This window comes from Falco punctatus (genome assembly GCF_963210335.1).
Source record: "Falco punctatus genome assembly, chromosome: 4".
Lineage (NCBI taxonomy): Eukaryota > Metazoa > Chordata > Aves > Falconiformes > Falconidae > Falco > Falco punctatus.
Genome location: NC_137583.1, coordinates 34,078,980 through 34,096,771, shown reverse-complemented (window position 1 = coordinate 34,096,771; position 17,792 = coordinate 34,078,980). Strand labels below are relative to the sequence as shown.

At 40.0% G+C, this 17,792-nt stretch overlaps 2 protein-coding genes across 2 annotated transcripts in view; one reads left to right on the top strand and one right to left on the bottom strand.

The window, feature by feature from the left end:
• Positions 1–17,579, bottom strand: part of PDILT (protein disulfide isomerase like, testis expressed) — a 33,748-nt gene extending 16,169 nt beyond the window's left edge. Inside the window, exons 1-3 of the mRNA XM_080386729.1 lie at positions 14,058–17,579; positions 3,765–3,971; positions 696–829 (exon numbers count right to left, since the gene is read on the bottom strand). Of these exons, the coding sequence (XP_080242855.1) occupies positions 696–829; positions 3,765–3,971; positions 14,058–14,256 (540 nt within the window). The 5' untranslated portion in view covers positions 14,257–17,579. The remainder of the gene's footprint in view (positions 1–695; positions 830–3,764; positions 3,972–14,057) is intronic.
• LOC308063575 (acyl-coenzyme A synthetase ACSM3, mitochondrial-like) overlaps positions 1–17,792 on the top strand; it is an 86,446-nt gene that overhangs the window by 58,411 nt on the left and 10,243 nt on the right. The window contains exon 2 of the mRNA XM_080386726.1: positions 17,515–17,780. Coding sequence (XP_080242852.1) covers positions 17,580–17,780 — 201 coding nt within the window. The 5' untranslated portion in view covers positions 17,515–17,579. The remainder of the gene's footprint in view (positions 1–17,514; positions 17,781–17,792) is intronic.

Below are 17,792 nucleotides of genomic sequence, written 5' to 3'. Positions count from 1 at the left end.
AGAAAAGGCACTCTGGTATATTAGACAGTATTTACTCCTTTTTTTTTATGGGCTTAAGCAGGAAGGGAACATTCCTTTGGCAGAACAGCCTGCAACTGTTCATGTCTATGATTTTATACCATGTTTGAACAGAAATGCAGTGGTCAGGTAACCCTACAGTTTTCAATCAGTTATGACTCTGGGCAGGGTTTACAACTTTTTGCATTTGGACGCTCCAGTAGCAAGATAATGCACACCAGCAATGGGTTAATTCTCTCCAGAGAAATGTTTGGAGTTAAGTGAGGATAGGTAAGTTGATAGTTGTGCCCTCTTCACACCAGACACCAAATCTGGGGTGGTTTGGCAGAAGCCCTTGCTCTGAGGACACAGGAAAGTCTGCTGTGACCAGGGCTGTGCAAACACTGCTGTAGTGTCACGCGCCCAGAAGCTGCTCTCAGAATGGTAGGTCTCTGCACCTGGGTACCTATTCAGGAAAAGTGTTGTGGTGTGAGATATTCTTCTCTCTGCCTGGGCTGCTTATCTAGAAATATGGAAAAGTAGATCGAAACAATTTTTAAAAATGCAGAGAAAACTGAGAGCCTGAGTTTTCAGATGCGTTCTAGGTCTTTTGGATGTGTGGGATTCGGTGGCAATAGCAAGCGGTGTATCCCGAAGTTGAAACAGAAGCCAGCCTTTTGAGTTTTCCAGTGAATTACCTTAAAAAAGCCAATCACTGCCAAATCGTCAGCATTTATGATGGCTTCAGCCTGATCAGTGGAGTTGATTAAAACAGTGCTAGGTCCTGTTCTTCTTTTCACCCATGTAATAAAGGCTGAGGCTTGTCTGACTCCTGTGGAAGGAAGAGAGTTAAAATGACCATCTTAAATGAATGACAGAAATTTCTGTGCAATCACAGGATAGTGGAGGTGCAGAAGAATGCTGAATACAAATGGACTTGGGCTCCTTAGGACTGAGGTCAAAGTTGATTCAAAATGGGCTTGGGGCATCCAAATGCAACCTCAGGTTCTACTTGCCATTTAAATTACTGCTGACTCTAGAAGATCAATGGTGGATCAGTGCTATGTTTTCTGGGACCTCTGCAAATGGATGTACGTCCAATTAACTGTTTAATCGTATATGGAGAATAGAGATGAGGAAATTCAGACAAGTAGAAAACCTGTTCTGCAAGATTTCATTTGTCCCAAAATCAAAATAAGCTATAAAGAGCTGTAGACCTGAGGTTTAATCCAAAATGACTTCAAACCAATTGCAGATTTTATTGACCTGTCTGTTCAATTAAATTAGCTGTCAAAATTGTTCCTTCAGTGCTGCAGAAGGGATCTGATAGGCACAGAGGCATGTTAAAATTCCTCTCTGGTCCTGCAGCTTCACTGTTCAGTTTAGACATAAGAAATAAAGCTGAAGTGTTAAAGTTGTCTTTTAATTCTGGATTGTTCTGTCTTTCAGATTGCAGATTATTGCTACCGTTTTACTGAGATTACAGTCAGTCTGTTTATTTGGTGAATTTTCTTCAAGCTTTCAGGGGTTTTAGGAATCTTGAGTCTCTTTGTAAGATACACTGTCTAGCTATGTTTTCAGAAGAATTGAAGCCACAAATTGAGGCTTAGGAGATTAAAATCTCAGCTGTAAAGTGCTACTTTAATCTCTGTCTGACATCCTTGTGGGACCAGAACAAGAGTCCAGCAAAGGGTTAATGGAAATTATATATGAAAAAGAAAAAGTCTGTGTGCTGTGAAGCACTAGAATCAAGATGTACAGTACAAGTGGATTATCAAAGATGCAAGTCCTGGTACTGTGCATTTTAGCAATATGACAAGATCAAAATTGAGTCAGACCATTTTACTACCATCAAGTCATTTTGCAGGAGGCTGCAGTGCAACTAGTTGAAAATACTATTTTTTTTTTAAGGCGAAGCAGACAGACATCTGCCCTGGGCTGTATAGGCTTCAGAGAAAAGCACAGAGCAGTATCTAGTGGCCATGTAGTGCTTGACTTTTGCTGTCTAAATGCAGAATTGAGGTCTTGAAGCTTGTGTTAGTGACGTAACCCCTCAACATATTCTTCATGTGGTTAATCTTTCTATTTGGTTGCTTTAAACAGCCTGCATAGCTTGTTTCTGCTGGCCAAATTCTGGCCTTGGAGCTGTAAATAATGATTTTACAAAGCCTAGGGTTTGGCTTTCATGCTATGTCCATTGCCAGGACAACCATTCAAAAATTTCCTTCTCCATAAAATATTTGAGTTGATTTCTTGATTGAAGCGAGGTCTGCACTTTCTTTTATGGTATGATGTGTATACCAAGTTCTGTATGAGAAGTCATTGGGTGGTCACTGCACATTTTCAGTTGCCAGTTCTTGGTGGTTTAAAAGTCATACGTGGTAGGTGAAATTTTACTACTTGTTGTACATAAGCATTTACCAATCAAGGAAATGTAATTTAAGTCACTGTTGATGGTACATGGGCTCTGAAAGGTTGATGCTATCTTGTACGAATAGCAGAGCAGAAGCCAGTTTCCTAACTTTTTGCATTGCTTAATTTAAGTGTGTCTTAAATAGCAGCTCTCTGCTGAAGGGTGGTTATGTTTGTGTTGTTATGATACTCTGTATTCACAGGTTCTCACAAGCATAGCTGTCAAAGAGGCTTACCAGTTTAAAAAAGATTTTCTTTTCAATGCTATAGATTTAATCAGAGACTGAAGGTAGGTGCTTTTGCTATCATGTATCTGCACCACTAATAAAAGTTCAGTATGGCAAATCACGCTTTCAGTGGCATTTGTGCAGAAGCTGCTGTTTGCACAGGTCTAGATGATGGGAACTTGGTAAGAAATTCAATAGCAAGGAGGAGCAAGTTTCTAAAAATACTGAAGATCAGCCAGCTTTCAGAAGCAGCAGCCGCAGGGGGCTCAGCAGTTAAAGAATCAGAGCACTGGATGGTGTACAGGCTCAGAAAGCAAACATCAGGTGCCTTTTTTATTGGTTGTATTAAACTTGTGACTGAACTATATCTGCTCAGAGTATACTAGCAGATGCTTGGCCAAGTCATGCAAATTTTGCCAGCTTTGTAAAAGTTCATCATTTTAGGAAAAAAACCCACCCTAAATATCTTTCTTGTATATACTTTCAGTGAAAGAAAAACTCTTAAGGTCCTGGATTTCCCAGGATTGCTCATGGTCAGTCCTATTCCAATATTGTCTTTGCTTAATAACTTTCTGTAAAAGATTTCTGATTATTCCATGGTTTTTCTGAGCCACATATGAGCTCCCTCTGATGGCTAAATTGCAAAATTCTTTTCCTTGTCTTAGGAAGTATACCTGTATATTAAAGAACCTAGTAAATTCACAGTTCATTGTCAGATGCAGAGTATTGCTCCAGCCTACTTCTGTAGGCATGCTGCCTGTGGGAACTGCAGTGAACTGGAAGTGCAAAAGGAGCAGGTTTGGAACCAAATTCTTTTGGCATAACTCATTTGTAAATTGTCTTGTTGGGGTGATTCTCTGTCCTCAGTGGAATTATGCCAGCAGATAATTCGACTGTGTGAACTAAGCACAGAGAAGCATATTCAGTTATACACTCTGAAGATCAATTCAAATCCACTTTCTTGTATTGCTACAGAGGTAATTGTATATTTAGGACCATGGGCAAAACCAGTTTGCTACCTTGCATATTCTTTATCTAAGCATCTACATTTTTCTTCTCGGCAGCATACTAGATAGGTACATCCTGTCACTACATATCATTTTCTTATCAATGCATACGACAGTTTACCTTTGCAATCTATGGGATCTTTCTTGCTGCCATCCACAAAAAATTTCACCGTAGGAAATTCTTGAATATTAAATTCTTTTCTCAAATCAGGTTGGTGTGTGACATCCATTTTGCCAAATTGGATTCTTGGAGCTTCTTTTTTAAGCTGTTGTGCAGCCTTAGCGAATTCTTCAGACAAATTCCGAGATGACTGAGGTAAAGAAACATCTGGAAAGGATCAACCAAAAGCAAATGTGTTACATGGGTTGCAGCATGAAACTTTCTAGTGAAGGTTGTTATGTCAGGTAGTAGCTGCAGGGATTGAATAAGGTCTTTTATGACTCAGAAATAAATGAGAAATTATTTTTACACAATTACTGCTTTCTCTTGATGCTGATTGCTCCCTACTCCACATGTCCTTGGATCAGTCACAGTGAACAACTAGTAAGATTGCAATAGTCTTCTGTTTGGAAGAAATGATGTGGAATTAAAAAGTAGTTTGACTGACTGACTGTGCTGGGTATGATTTAAAGGGAGGTCAAGGGTAGAGTTAGATATTACATTAGAACTCTTTGATAAGATACCATTTTTGTAAGCACTTCACTGAGGCAAACCTTTGTAATGCAGAAACTAGTTTTCCAGGTAAAATGTGGAGAAGGAGAGGAACGGAGTATGGTCTTTTAGAGACTGGCAATGTATTCCTGCATGCTGCGCTGTGTGCCAGCCCTTCTCTAGCTCAAATAGCAGTTGTGTGTTGGAGGAAGGAGAAGGGCTGTCCTCCTAGCCTGGGCACTGGAGCTGTAAGTTATATTAACAGGAAGAAAAAAGACAAGAGAAAGAAAGTAGTCACACATCAGCTGCTCTGTATTCAAATTCAAATAAGAGGTAAAGGCCTGGAGCTTTACAGTTTTGCAATTTGGGTTGAAAAAATGAGTTTTACCTTATTTTGATAAAGTTGAGATACCCTATCTTGTTAAATTTGTTTTACTATAAAGAGCAAAACCTTTTTCTTTAGATTCTGCATAGAAAATTTTTAGTTTCATCAATATACTTTTCAGATAAGGACAGATGAAAAACATAGAGTTAGCTTGGTTTCATACATTTATGTATGTTCTTGTGTGTGTATATGTGTGTGACACATTCAGATATATACTTAAAGTGCACACACACATCCGTAAATCTAACAAAATAACTGTCTTTTGTTCTTTCACAAAATTACAAATGTGCTTCTCCACCACCTACCTGCTGAAGACATTGTCTAACGTAATTGTAAGCAAAAAGTGAATGAACATTTCTGTATGAGGTCTAATAAATGAAAAACTACAGTGCTGAGTTACATTTCTTGCATTATTCATCATTATCCTTGCTCTGAATCCCAGCTATCAATCATTTTCTTCCATCTAACTGCTACAGCAAGGAGTGTGAAGAGTAGCATTAAATAATGTTATTTTCTCAACATATTAATGTGATAGGCCCTTCCAGATTCTGTCACATATAAAGCCATATTGGCTTAGGCTAACAGAAACCCTGGCACTGTAACAGCTGCTAACATGCCAAAGGGGGTTCTTGTTAGTAAAACAACACTTAGTGTCTGTTCAGGGGGCATGCAGATACCATGGTGATGAATAGAAGATGCTTCTCTAAATAAAGTAAATCAGCATTAAGGCATCAGTCCAAAGCAAATTGTGTTCTAATTGCCTGTAAAATTACTGTATCATCAGATAAACTTACTTGATATTACTGAGGTATTTTCAAAGAGATTTTGTCCTAACTTCAGTTTCCTTTTTCCAAATTATAAAAATGGTGTTACAAACCTTTTTCCCAACAAGTTTGTAATGTGTTATCTCCTAACACACAAAAAAAATGGGAGTAGTGTCTCCAGTTGTGTCTTGTTATGGTCTAGGGGTAACTGCAGAAAACCATGATATCTATTAGAAGTTCTGACTTGTCAACATAAGAAATAGCATGCCAGCCCTATAAAAATACTGCTGCTTCTAGGGACACTGCATTGAGCCTTTATGAAAAATCTTTGCTTAGAATGATTGCAAAGGTAGGTGGACTTTGACACAAAATATGGAGTACTTATGCTGATATTTAAGAGTGCTGATAGGCAATGACTGCATGTGGCAGGCTTAGCCAAGAACAGTTAGACTGAGTTATTGGGCTCTCCAAGAGGAAGGGTGCATGGCTCTGGACAGAGTGCTGTCGGAAAAAGGAGCAGGAAGCCACATAACAATTAGGGGTCCAGCACCTTCTAGCTAATTCCAAGGCAATGTTTTACACCAGAGGCAGTTACAGTATAATGACTTTTTCCTAATAACCTAAGGTTGCACAGCTGTTGTACCACAACTGGGAATTTGGAAGATCAAATGCTTATTGTGGAGTGAAATGGGACACCCCTGCGAAGGGGCAGAAGAAATTGTTGGTGGCATCCAGACACAGAAGCCGAAGCCACTTAGAAGCTTCCCAAATATACAAGGAGTAATAAGCTTTATAGACATTAGACATGTATGTAGGTTGTCTGGGGGTTTTTAGGATGCATTTTTTCTCTGAAATATTTCAATTCTGAACAGATATTTTAAGAATGATCTCTTATCGTTGAATGACCTGGATAGGCAGAGTCGCAGGTAACTAGTAATGTAACTAGCATGCTTAGATAATGAGGGCTGGTAGAGTTAGTAGCTCCTTGATGGAGCTGGGAAGAATACAGGACTCCAATCCATAAAAAGTAATCACTGCACTCAGAGACCAGGAGAGATCCAAGCACCATTAACCTGATAACTGCAAGACCAAAGTTCAGGGAGTGAACAGCCTTTTTCATCAGACAGATAAAAACTGTTTCCTTGACTACCTAGAAAGCACATGGAAACATCCATCACGCACCTTTCCCCTGCTTTCCTGAGTGATTAGACTACTCTTCAGCTTTCCATCAATTCCTTTTCATTCCACTTATTCTCTGTTTGCCTCCCAGGTGCTTTATTTTTTAAGTCACTTGAGTGTTGCAGGAAATCATGATTCCTTTTTTTTTTTTTGAGCCTTTTTCTGAGTTTTTGTTTAGCTTCCTCTGTTTTAGGTTTTTATTGATACAGATTGCTTCAGGCATTGGGGTGAGGAAGCAGCTGCTGAGGCTAACACAGCATCACAGGCTCCAGACTCAGAGAGCTGAGCAACAGCAGAGTACGAGGGCAGGAACAGGTGAGAGGTAACAGAGGTGGTGGCAAGGTCACCAGTGAAGGCATGTGTGGGTGGTGGGCTGCCAGTGTAAACCAGTGTGCTGTGCCACAGCTGCTAGAGGCAAGAAGCCCTCCAAAGGCCATCAGCTCAGGAACAGCATTGTATTAATGACAGGAGGACGTCTTCATTATCAGTAATTTTAGCTGTGTTGTAAATAACAAGAAGGATAATTTGAGGGTTTGTTGAGATTTTTAAATTTTCTTCCCAGGTAAGTGTTTTTGACCTGTCTTTTGACAATATCAGCAAATTCCCTCCCACCCTGTGTCATTGCTGTTTTGTGAAGTATCCTTTTCAAAACAGATGCGGACCTCCACAGGAGCATGTTAACAGATTGCCACCATTTGATCATGGGTGTAGCAGATCATGAAATACATTGTCCAGCGTCTAAGAACAAATCAAGCCCTTTGGCTCAGATGGAGGAAGAATTAAAAAGGGCCACAGAACTAGGAGAGTTAAAAGCACCTGTGTGCTTTCCTCTTGAATTTCTACACTTTCTTTTCTTTTTTATAACAATTTAGCTGCAGCCAGTCACCTTTTTAAATCATTTGCAGGGGGAAAACTGTAGCACCATTTCTGCAGCCACTTTGCTCAGACAGTATTGGCATGTTGCCTTTGTGAGGAAAAGCTCCACACTGAAGAACAACATTTTGCATTTTTCAGCACCTTCGCTGATGACTGAAGTTTCCCTGATTTTAGGAACTGCTTTGTAAGAATGCCTCCCTCTAAAGGTCACATAGAACAAATCTTACACATATCGTTCCTCAGAGGACGGGTGTTGGGTGTGGATGGATTGCCACATTTTCCATGTCATACGCTATAATAAAGTCTACATTATTTGTGGATTTAAATGCATTTTTATATTTTACTTTCTCATATGTCAGCAACTCAGTTTTTGTCAATTTTGTTTTCCATGGACAACGAGCAAACTAGGTTAATGTGAAATTGCATGTACATTGAAAGCAAAGCCAGACAAATTGAAAGGGAATACAGATTTTAAATCAGACAGTCAAAAAGGCTGATTTTTACAGCTCAAGCCGCTAGCAGTCTTGTTCTAGGCAATGTAAAATATTTTGTGAGAAACCAGTGCTGCCTCTCTGAAGAATTTACAGCGTGACTACATAACGGTGAAGAACAACGTGGGTATCATTACACGTCGTCATCTCTATCTTAGTCACAGTGTATTTTGCCCAAAGTCACACCAAATGGATATGGCAAAAGTGAGAAGAGAGCCAGAAACCTCGTACTTTGAGAGACTCTTTCTCTTGAGCACATTAGTAACCTGAATAAGCTGCTACTTTTTTTCATAGTGCCACTTACTGAACTAAAGTATATTGAAATGTGGACAGAGAAAATTTTTGCTGATACATAAATGTGTTTAATGACCCTATACATGAAAGTATGATGAGTTCTCTGTCTTTAGCTAATTGCTGGTGGCCTCCAGTTTCATTCTGCAGTCTATATTGATTGTCTGGTGATTGCTGCAGTCATGGTGAATGTGCCTGTTGTCATGCTAAATACTCGTTTCCTAGCTGTTAGTTTCCAGCATGGCCAGAAAATCATTTTAGCAGTCCCACTTTTCACCTTCTGCGTAGGCTGCTTTTACAGATTCACTACAGGTATATAATTTTCTCTGTAGAAGATTCTAGAGATGAAGGATGGATTCATGTTTAACGTATCAGAGTGGAAGAACGTTAATCTTGCTGCAGTTGCAAACTTTCTTGTATGACCTTGAATTCTCCCATTCTTTTCTACAGCGAATACTGCCCATAATCTCCTGTGCTGACCTCTGTACTTTTAAACTGATGTTTGCCGTTCACTTGATCTTCTGCTGTGCAAACATCAGTAATTATTCTACAGTTTGGATCCTTATTCAAAGCATTCAATAAAGGGACCCATGCTAATCAGTAAGTCTGTGCAGCTGGCAACTAAAACATCATCTAGTGACTCTTGCACCTGTCTGGACGTGTTTCCACTGTCCTGCTCATTTTTATAACTATAATTGGCAAACAAATTACTTCAGATTTACTTCTAAAAGACTGACACAGGTTTCTGAAAAACTCTACAGGAATGAGGCATCCACATTCCACTATCTTTCACACTGCACTAGGTTCCTGTAGTAAGCTTAGTTGTAAGAAATACCTGTTCTGGGTGGTTTTGAACTGTTTGTGTTCACCTCCTGCAGTGAGGAGACCACTGTATGCTGAAAACAGTTCTTGGCACAGGAGTGAGTATGCTTTGGATGTTGGCTTTATAAGTGAGCTGACTATCTGATATGTAATTGATTTAAGAGCAGTCATGCCCGCCCTGCTTTCTAGAAATCCCCCTTTTTGTGAACTCTATATACATAAGCAGCATATTCTTTTTCAATAGCATAATTTTCAGCTTTTGTGCCTTGAAAGGGATGTGTTTTTCTTTAGGAGTAATCCTTATCTTGCCTATTAAATGTCATTATTTCAGCATAGTCAGTCCGTCAGTCACAGGCTGCAGGAATCCTATGGCTGACCTGGTGCCTCACTGGATATACAAATGTTCTGCTAGGAAAGGTAAACATCACTTTTTCATAAATGATAGTACACATAGCATGCAAAGCATCAGTACAAGGTCTGCACCGCTTGTGTGTTTGTCCTTAGGTTATCCACACGTTTGTTTAGGAACTGAAAATTTTTCACTGGAATGGACACGAGTAGGCGTTCTTGGAGATCTGAGGAGTCAAGCAATCATGGGGGTCTGGGCCTTTCCTGAATTCTTCTGGTAGGCAGGAAAAAGTGGTGTTAGTGTGTGCTCTACACGGATTTTGTGTTTCCCTAAATATGCCACTAGCCAAGTTAAATACAGAACTAGAGCTGTGAGGGACTTGGAGAGGTCATAGGTCTGGCCTAAGGCAAGTTAAACCATATCTAAACCAATCTTGACAGCTCTTCGACTAATCTGGCCTTAAATATTGCTATGAATAGAGATACAAGAGCTACCCTAGGCATGATCCTTCAGTGCATCATTAGCCTTCCATATAAACGGTTGTCTTAATCTCTGCCTATGATGTCTGCCATGTTTGAACCCATCATATTGCCAGTGAAAATGAGTAGCAGTTTAATACCTGCTTCTTTGAAGAGACAGTGTATTTAGTTGTATGTAACATGTCTTTTCTCAGTCACAGAATGGTCAAGTTGCTGGTGTGGGCTGATGTGCTACATTTTGCCATTGGGCCTGGAGCATATTGTGGGTTATTTCTGCCTCTGGCCTGGGAAAGCCTTAAACATGAATGGCATTCACCATTCTGTTTGGGGGATCTGGGGAGTATTCTTGCATGGAGAAATATGGGGAAGTTGCAAAGTCCTGTGGAAACCATTCTCACAACAGAAAATTGGAAAGGTTTATGAAAGGTTTTTGAAGAGAAATGAAATAGGAGATGCACTTTGCTGTGTTCAGACAGTTGCTCTCCATGTGAAGATTGGAGTAAGCTAATACATGACTTCAACGCTTACAGTTTGCAGTGTAAGCAACAGTGGGTTTAGTGTTTGTGTTTACAAGCGTACAAAGTTTATTCTCCCTGTGATGAGGATATTTGTTAGAATGCTTGGGATTTTTTGGGTTATGGCTGTTTTTTAAAAGCAACAGTATTCTGCAATGAAAGTCAACACAGGGGTTTATATTCAGGTATTGTATAGTGTAAACAGTAAAACTCTCCTGTGGCAACACTGATGTAAGATCTACCTTCTGCTGGTGGCAGGTGCTCTATATTCCCTGTGCTGATAGGCATTTGTGTGATATTTGGATCAGTTTGACATGGATGGGGAGATGCCCCAAACTGCAACAGAAGAGCACTTTCAATTGAGCATTGAAATTAGGTGCTCCTAGCACATGCTGGGCAGGCAGCAGGGCTTGCGTCCACAGGAGACTATGCACATTGCTGTGTGCTCCTTGCATTGTTTTCAGACATTCTTCTCTGTACCTTCCTCCAAAAAAACAAAGAAAAGCTGGAAGCTGTGTTCCCGTGTCCTTCCTCACCCCTATTATGCCACCCCTTTCAGCTACTTTCTTGTTGCACAAAGCAGTTGGGATGAGGGCAGAAGAGTGCCGTGTTTCTGAGTCATTACTTTGTTTTCATGCTGGGTACTTGCCCTGTGTACTTTGCTCAGCTCCTAAGGGTAGCCTGATACTGCTTGGCACAAAGTCAGTGTATGTTTTTATAGCAAACCATGCCTGAAAGAAGGCAGACCTGTCAGGGTGGAATTGAAGGGCATTAGGAGGACTTGGGAGTCGCTGAGCAGAAGACGTCAAAGCAGGCCTCTCCTAATAAATATTGTGGGTCTGGTAAGTAGGTAATGGTATGTAACAGGGAAAGTGTTGGGGTTTTCACATGATAGATAGGCCTAAGGCAGATCCTAGTGTTTTGAGTCAAGATCTGGAGTTTGAGCTTTTCCCCATGTTGGTACAGCACCAGAACAAATCCCACTTTCTGGAAAGCATGAGAGCATTCTCGTTCTCTGACACTCTCTGTGATTGAGAATGGGTTAAGAGAAAGGTCTCAGGTCTTGCATTCATTCTGGATTTCTGAAGCTAATTCCTGGCAGCCCCACAGATTTCCTGTGTGATTGGGGTAATATTGCTTTGTCTCTCATTATCGAGGTTCCCTTAATAGTTCCATGTTCACGTAGATTGTTTATTTAGATAGCCTGTTTTAAGGAGTAAGACATAAAATATTAGGGCTTTATGGCTTCTCTGTACAGGTGAATGTGCACGTCCCATCTTTAGTCTTTGTGCTGTGGCAATGCAAATGATTACAGCTAATGAGCCATCTGGTTCAGCATTGTGAACTCAGGTTTGTCACACCCCACGGCAGTGCCTTGCTGCAGGATAGTTTTTCACTGCCCCAGAGGCTGTTTAGTAGCACATCTTCAAAGGGAGCTATTGAGACTGAGGCCAGTGGTTTCCAGATAATGTATCTGGGCTGTGGAGCTCATCACTCATGAGCGATTCTGTAATTCTCTCCAGGGACTTTAGATGCCTTTATGGTTTGTGGGGGAAAGGAAATCCACAAGTTTTGAGCAAGCCCTTCAGATAGACATGGTGACCCTGAATCCAAACTAGAAGGCAGTGAGGATCACTGCAGCAAGATGTGGTTGGGGAGCAGTGTTTCATCTCTGACTTTTTCAGAAGATGCAGTATTGAATGGAAGAGTGTGTTTGCCCTTCTCTTCTGAAGAAGGCTGGTTGTGAAGGTGGTGGGATATCAGAGAGGGAGGTCCCGGACTCTGCTTTGAAGCAGGGGGAAGAAATCCTAACTTACATCTCCTGCATCCTTTGAGTGCCCAAGTTGCTGGCCTTCTTTCTTCATCTCTTCATGATATTTTTCACATCGTCTTTCCATTTGGTATTAGGTTGAAATCCTGAAGTGTGTTGCAATATCTCATTATGATCAGCTCAGCAAGTACTCAGGAAGCTTGGCTGCAAACTCTTCTGACCTGGACATCAAGGTTCTGTGCTTTAAGTCACCTCTTACAAAACTGAGAATAGAGCCTGACTAAAGTTTTTCTGGTAAATTATTTTTTTCATCAAAATAATGCACCTTCAGAGAGATCAGAACAGTTCATAACTGGAGACTGAATTTGCTAAATAGCCTTTGTCTTTCCACAATTTAGAAGTCAATCTTGCTAAATTTCAACACTTTCAAAAGTGTTTAGAAATCTTAAACATGAAGTTTTAAAGAAATTTCTAATGTGATTCTTTTGAAAGTTTTAAAAGTATGTAAAATTTCATAACATTGGTTCAGGATTAATGAAATGTTTAGTATGATCCAAACATGTTTTTAGTTTCATTAAGCTGTTAGTGTATTTTAGGTGATGGTGGTGGAAAAATACAAGTGTTTTCATTTCATATTAATCTACATTACTACTACTACTACTGCTGCTTATTACTATTATTATAATTATTGTCATCATCATCCACATTTTGGTAGCGAGGCAAAAAAACAAAATACATGCCCTTCTGCAAAGTTAGGATATTGCCTTAATTTCACATATCCCTTCCAAATACAGAATAGATCAGGGTTTTCAGCTTGTGCCTTTCTCTAATGCCTGCCTCCAGAGGAGTGCTAGTTTGCAAGGTGTTTGTGTAATTTAAGGCTAAGAGAGTGTGTGCACTGAGCTCAGTAAGTGTGACACAGTGAAGCAAGGTCAAGCCCAAGCAGCAGAGACAAAGCTTTTGCTGTCTTACGCAAATTGAGGAGTTTTTCCTACCAGCAAGCTGCTAGGAAATACAGCTCCATGTTTCTGGAGTGGGAAATAATGCAGTGTCTGAACTTTTAGATGGGTAACATCATGAGAATATACCTTTAAGCTTTTGCTTTTTTGATTTACTTTCCCTAACGTTCAGAGGACCAGACCTTCTAACAAAGTTAGTTACTCAAAAGCTCCCACTAACTTTCTCCCCATGAGGAACAAACATGAACCTAGTAGAAAAACCACAAACTGGCCTCCATTTAATCAAGTGCTTATTTCAGGGAAAGAGTCCAACATAATGCAATTACAGACACCAGTGTTTTTAAAAGACATTCCCTGAAGCCCAAACACTCACAGAGGAGAAATGCCAGGCAGCAAAAACCTCATACAAAGCAATGATGAAAAGGTAAGAGGGAGAAAAACCCTCTCTGTTTTTTTTTTTTTTTTTTTTTTTTTTTTTTTTTTTAATACCTATAGTTCCACCCATCACTGCTGCGAAACATGTGTTTGCAAAATTAGGTGATAGAAGCAGAGAATGCCAACTCAGCACTGTGTGTGAGGACCCATCTTATTTGCAGTATCCATCCTATGTAGCAGGCTGGTATTTAACCATCCCGAAAAGGAATAAATTACTGTATTTTACATTAAATTGCATACATGGAGATTTAATGTAATAAATCTCATAACTTATTACATAAATTACATAATGTTAATTACTGTATTTTACATTAAATTACATACATGGAGAAACCCAAAACTGCTAGAGGACAAAGCAACAGTAAAACAAGCATACCCAAGTGCCCCAGCATCAGTCATGCTCTGCAGAGCCATCAGGGTAAGAGGCGGTGGAAATTGATACTCACAGAACTCCACCAGCAGATACTTAGTTTCATTCAGCGCTCTGTCAAAGTTGCTCTTTTTCAGCAGGAGTACGTTGTTCTCCTTTTTTATTTTGGGGAGTTTGGCTTTCTTTGGATTTGATGTGTTTGGGCTTATGATGTCCGCTGCTGGGAAACCTGTGAAAAACAATAATGGTAGAAGGAAAAAATGTTGTGTCTTCATCTTGTCCTGCCTTTATCCAGTTACCGAGAAAGAAAGAAGCAAAAGAGCACTAAGCAGCAGGGTTTGCTGCTCAAATGGCAGCTCTTCTATCAGCCAAACTAAGAAGTTGATAAGGTTGATAAAGGAGTCTACCACCAGTGGAGCCAACTGTACCTTTCCACAAGAAGATTAATATACTTCCCCATGTTTAGCAGTGTTTGGGGGAAAAAAGTATATGTAGGGTTGGTGGGTTTACTGTTTCTGTAAATAATCAGAACCCTGGGTGAGAGAGCGCAGAAGGAAACACACCTGCAGAAGCACCAGTCCATTCATAGTGTACTTCTCTAATTAGCCTGCTTTTGACACCATTACCCAGCACAGAGTTTCAGACAAAATAGTAAGTGAGATGCCTGGGACAGTATTTGAGGGCTGCTCCTTTGCCTAATACTTGGTTGTCTGTTGCACTTCTGGAGCTATTACTATGGATCTGATTCAGAGGATGCTGTGGTCAGGGAAAACTCTCACTGCTTTGTTTATATAGTTCTAATGTCTGTATTTCTTCAGTGCCTTGTCTGTAAGGCTTCCATCTCTGCCTAAGTTCCAAGTTGTAGCTCAAGATACTACTTTGTGGGTTAAACCAGATGATTTTGCCATTGGTTTTCAGTGGTAGCACAATTTCATGCAGCTAATACCTGTACAGTACACTGAAGGGACCAAATGTACTATTTCATCCTTAGGATAGCTATCAACTGTGTGAACTAGCTAGTCTTTTCAGATCATTTTAAGAAATATCTTACAAAAAGATTAAGAAGGCATAATTTACTAAGAAAATATTATTTCTGTATCTGCCACTCTGTAATTGTAGCAGAAATATCTTTGAGCCTTAAACTGTGCTGAAATTTGTGAACTATACACCCAAAGCTATAGCCTCTCTAGAGGGGACCAAGTATTCTGTTGGTTGTTTTGTCAGCACAGACAAGGACAGAGCTGACTTGAGGACATGTGGGTCCAGATTAGTAAAACTAAACTGATAGTTGAAGAAATTGCCTCCAGTAATGACTTCCGCTTGAGGAGTGGTGAGTGCTGCTTCATTCCTTCATGCCCTTAGACTAAAGGATGAAAAATCTGTTACCAGGACACTACTGCTGGAAGGGAGTGTTTGTGATGGTGGTTGATGTGGTAGCCTCCATTTTCTTGAGGGTGAAGGATCTTGGCTGGCACATTCCTTCAATTTAGGTTGTTTTCATGCCTGGTGTGAGCGCGGCTGGGTTTCAAGTGAACTCCTTCCTATCAGTCTCAAAGGCTTTGGATTGTAGTGCACCTTGAGCTGTGTTCTGTTAGCACTCCTGGGCAGTGCTTAATGAAATCAGAGGGAGCTGTGTATTCAGGCTGCTTGCAAGATAAGATCGAAGGTAAATAGAGATGCAGAAATCAGGTACTGAAAGATAAAAAAAAAAGGCAGAGAGATAAGTCTGCTGTTTGACTTTGTGGTCTTTTTCTCCTCGCAACAGGCTCTTTTCTGAAGATGTCTTTCAAGTAACATCCTAGGAGGGTTAAAAAGCATCTTTCAGAAGTAAAGGAAAAAACCTAACAGGGCCCATTTGATCTGAACAGGCCCAGTTGTAAGCTCAGACCACAGCCTGAGGCTGCCAGAGCACAAGTAGGATGACAAAACCATTTGCTTAGAGAGCTGGTGTTCTCCTGTCTGCCACTGAAACAAATAGGAGTCAATTCAAATCCCTTCTGGAAACCTACCAGGAATTAGGCATCATTTTGGAAAGGGCTTCTGATGTCTATGTCCTGGAAGAAAACTGCAGTAAGAGGAGGATCATACAGCAGTCAGTCCTGCCAGGGCAGATTTACAATGAGGAAAGGAGTGGGATTTAGCAGAACTGAACACAAAATTGAAACTGGTGGAATACAGTGTTTTCTTTCTTTTAGGCATACAGCAGATCAGGTCACAGTTCTGCACATTTCTTTATCAGTGCTAACTGCTTCTGGCTGTTTCATTTTGTGCTTTACTGTTTGAGAGCTATGAAAAATCTGCCTTCTGCAGAAGTCACAGGCCACAGGAAACGTTGGATGCACGATAAATATAATTCTTGAGCATTCTGCTTTGTTACCACTCACACCCTGGAGATCGTTGTGTGGTTGACAGCCATTGACACATGCCTCACGTGTGAGCACCTTCTGTTTACATTTCTCTGGTTTGCCTCACAAATACAATGATTTTAGAGTCATGTCAGTTGCTGTTACTTATTGGCATTGAACACTTTTAAACTGTCATTACATCTACACTTGCAATACATAATGCTAGAGTGAAAGTAACTGTATTATCCCTGGGAGGTCGGTGTGTACTGTTGGCTATTAAATAAGGAGAAGGTTGTTGCACAGAAAGGTTTAAAAGCAAAGCTGGATCCATTGAATTGAGGGAAGGATTCCCTTAGATTTAATGTGGCGGGTACATTCTTAAGGAATTGATTACACTCAGAACAAGTTTATCAGAAGATTCTGCATCTGTGAGTAAAATCCAGTTTTCTTGACTTCCAAAGCTGGGCTTTAAATAACTGCAGTATCATCCGTTCCATCTCTTCTACATGTACCTGTATGTAGCGTAGGAAAGACTAGGAGAAACTGGAAGTGCTGGAATTTTCTTTGCAAGTTTGTTTTACAACATGTATCTTTTTCAAAGTTGCACACTTCAGCTGAAGTGCAAAGGAAATGGAAGGTTTTGGCATTTAACGTTTGCTTGCCTAGTGTTTATTTTGTGTTCATTCCATGCCCCTAGTGAAAAGAGAATTCACAAGGAAATAAAAGTTTGATGAGTTTTATTGGTGTGTAAATTCAGTGTGAATCGCCATCTAGTGTATATTTAAGATATAGCATAATTACAGAGACCATTTTAAATCAAGGTGATAAATAGTGTCCTCAAAGCACTAAGTAGCAGCATTTTATTTTTGTAAAGAGGCAAAGTAAAATACAAAATTTACAGGAATCAAGAGAGAGAGATTTAGAAAAGGACTTTCAAGTGAAAGTTTAGAGATGAGATGCGTTTCATTCATCAGCTGACAAAGATTGTAATGAAAAAACAGTGCACAGTCTCTTTGCTGGAAAAGGAAGAATGCTTATTTTAAGAATCACATAAAATAAGGGGGAAAACCGGAAGAGGTGTGCAAACAACCTATTTATTCAAGCTGATTTGTGTTAATTTATTCAACATCACAAACCAGACAGCATCCAATACCTGGCTGTTTTTAAATGTGTTTTCTTTCATTTCAGATGATAGATTCCTGTAGGTGTGCATCTGATTTTTTGCCCCACTGTCTGATAAAACATCATTTATCATGAGAAAATTTATTAAATCATGGATTCCTCAGTGTCTGTGGATTCTCAGGTCACCTTGCAGATTATTCCATGGATGCAGCAGGCTTCTGACATCTCAGATTATTTCATATTATGATGCTATAAACCAGTGCAAAAAGGAACGGCCAGAGTATTTCAACTTTGCAAGTGATGTCTTAGATGAGTGGTCACGACTGGAAAAGGTAGTATTTTTC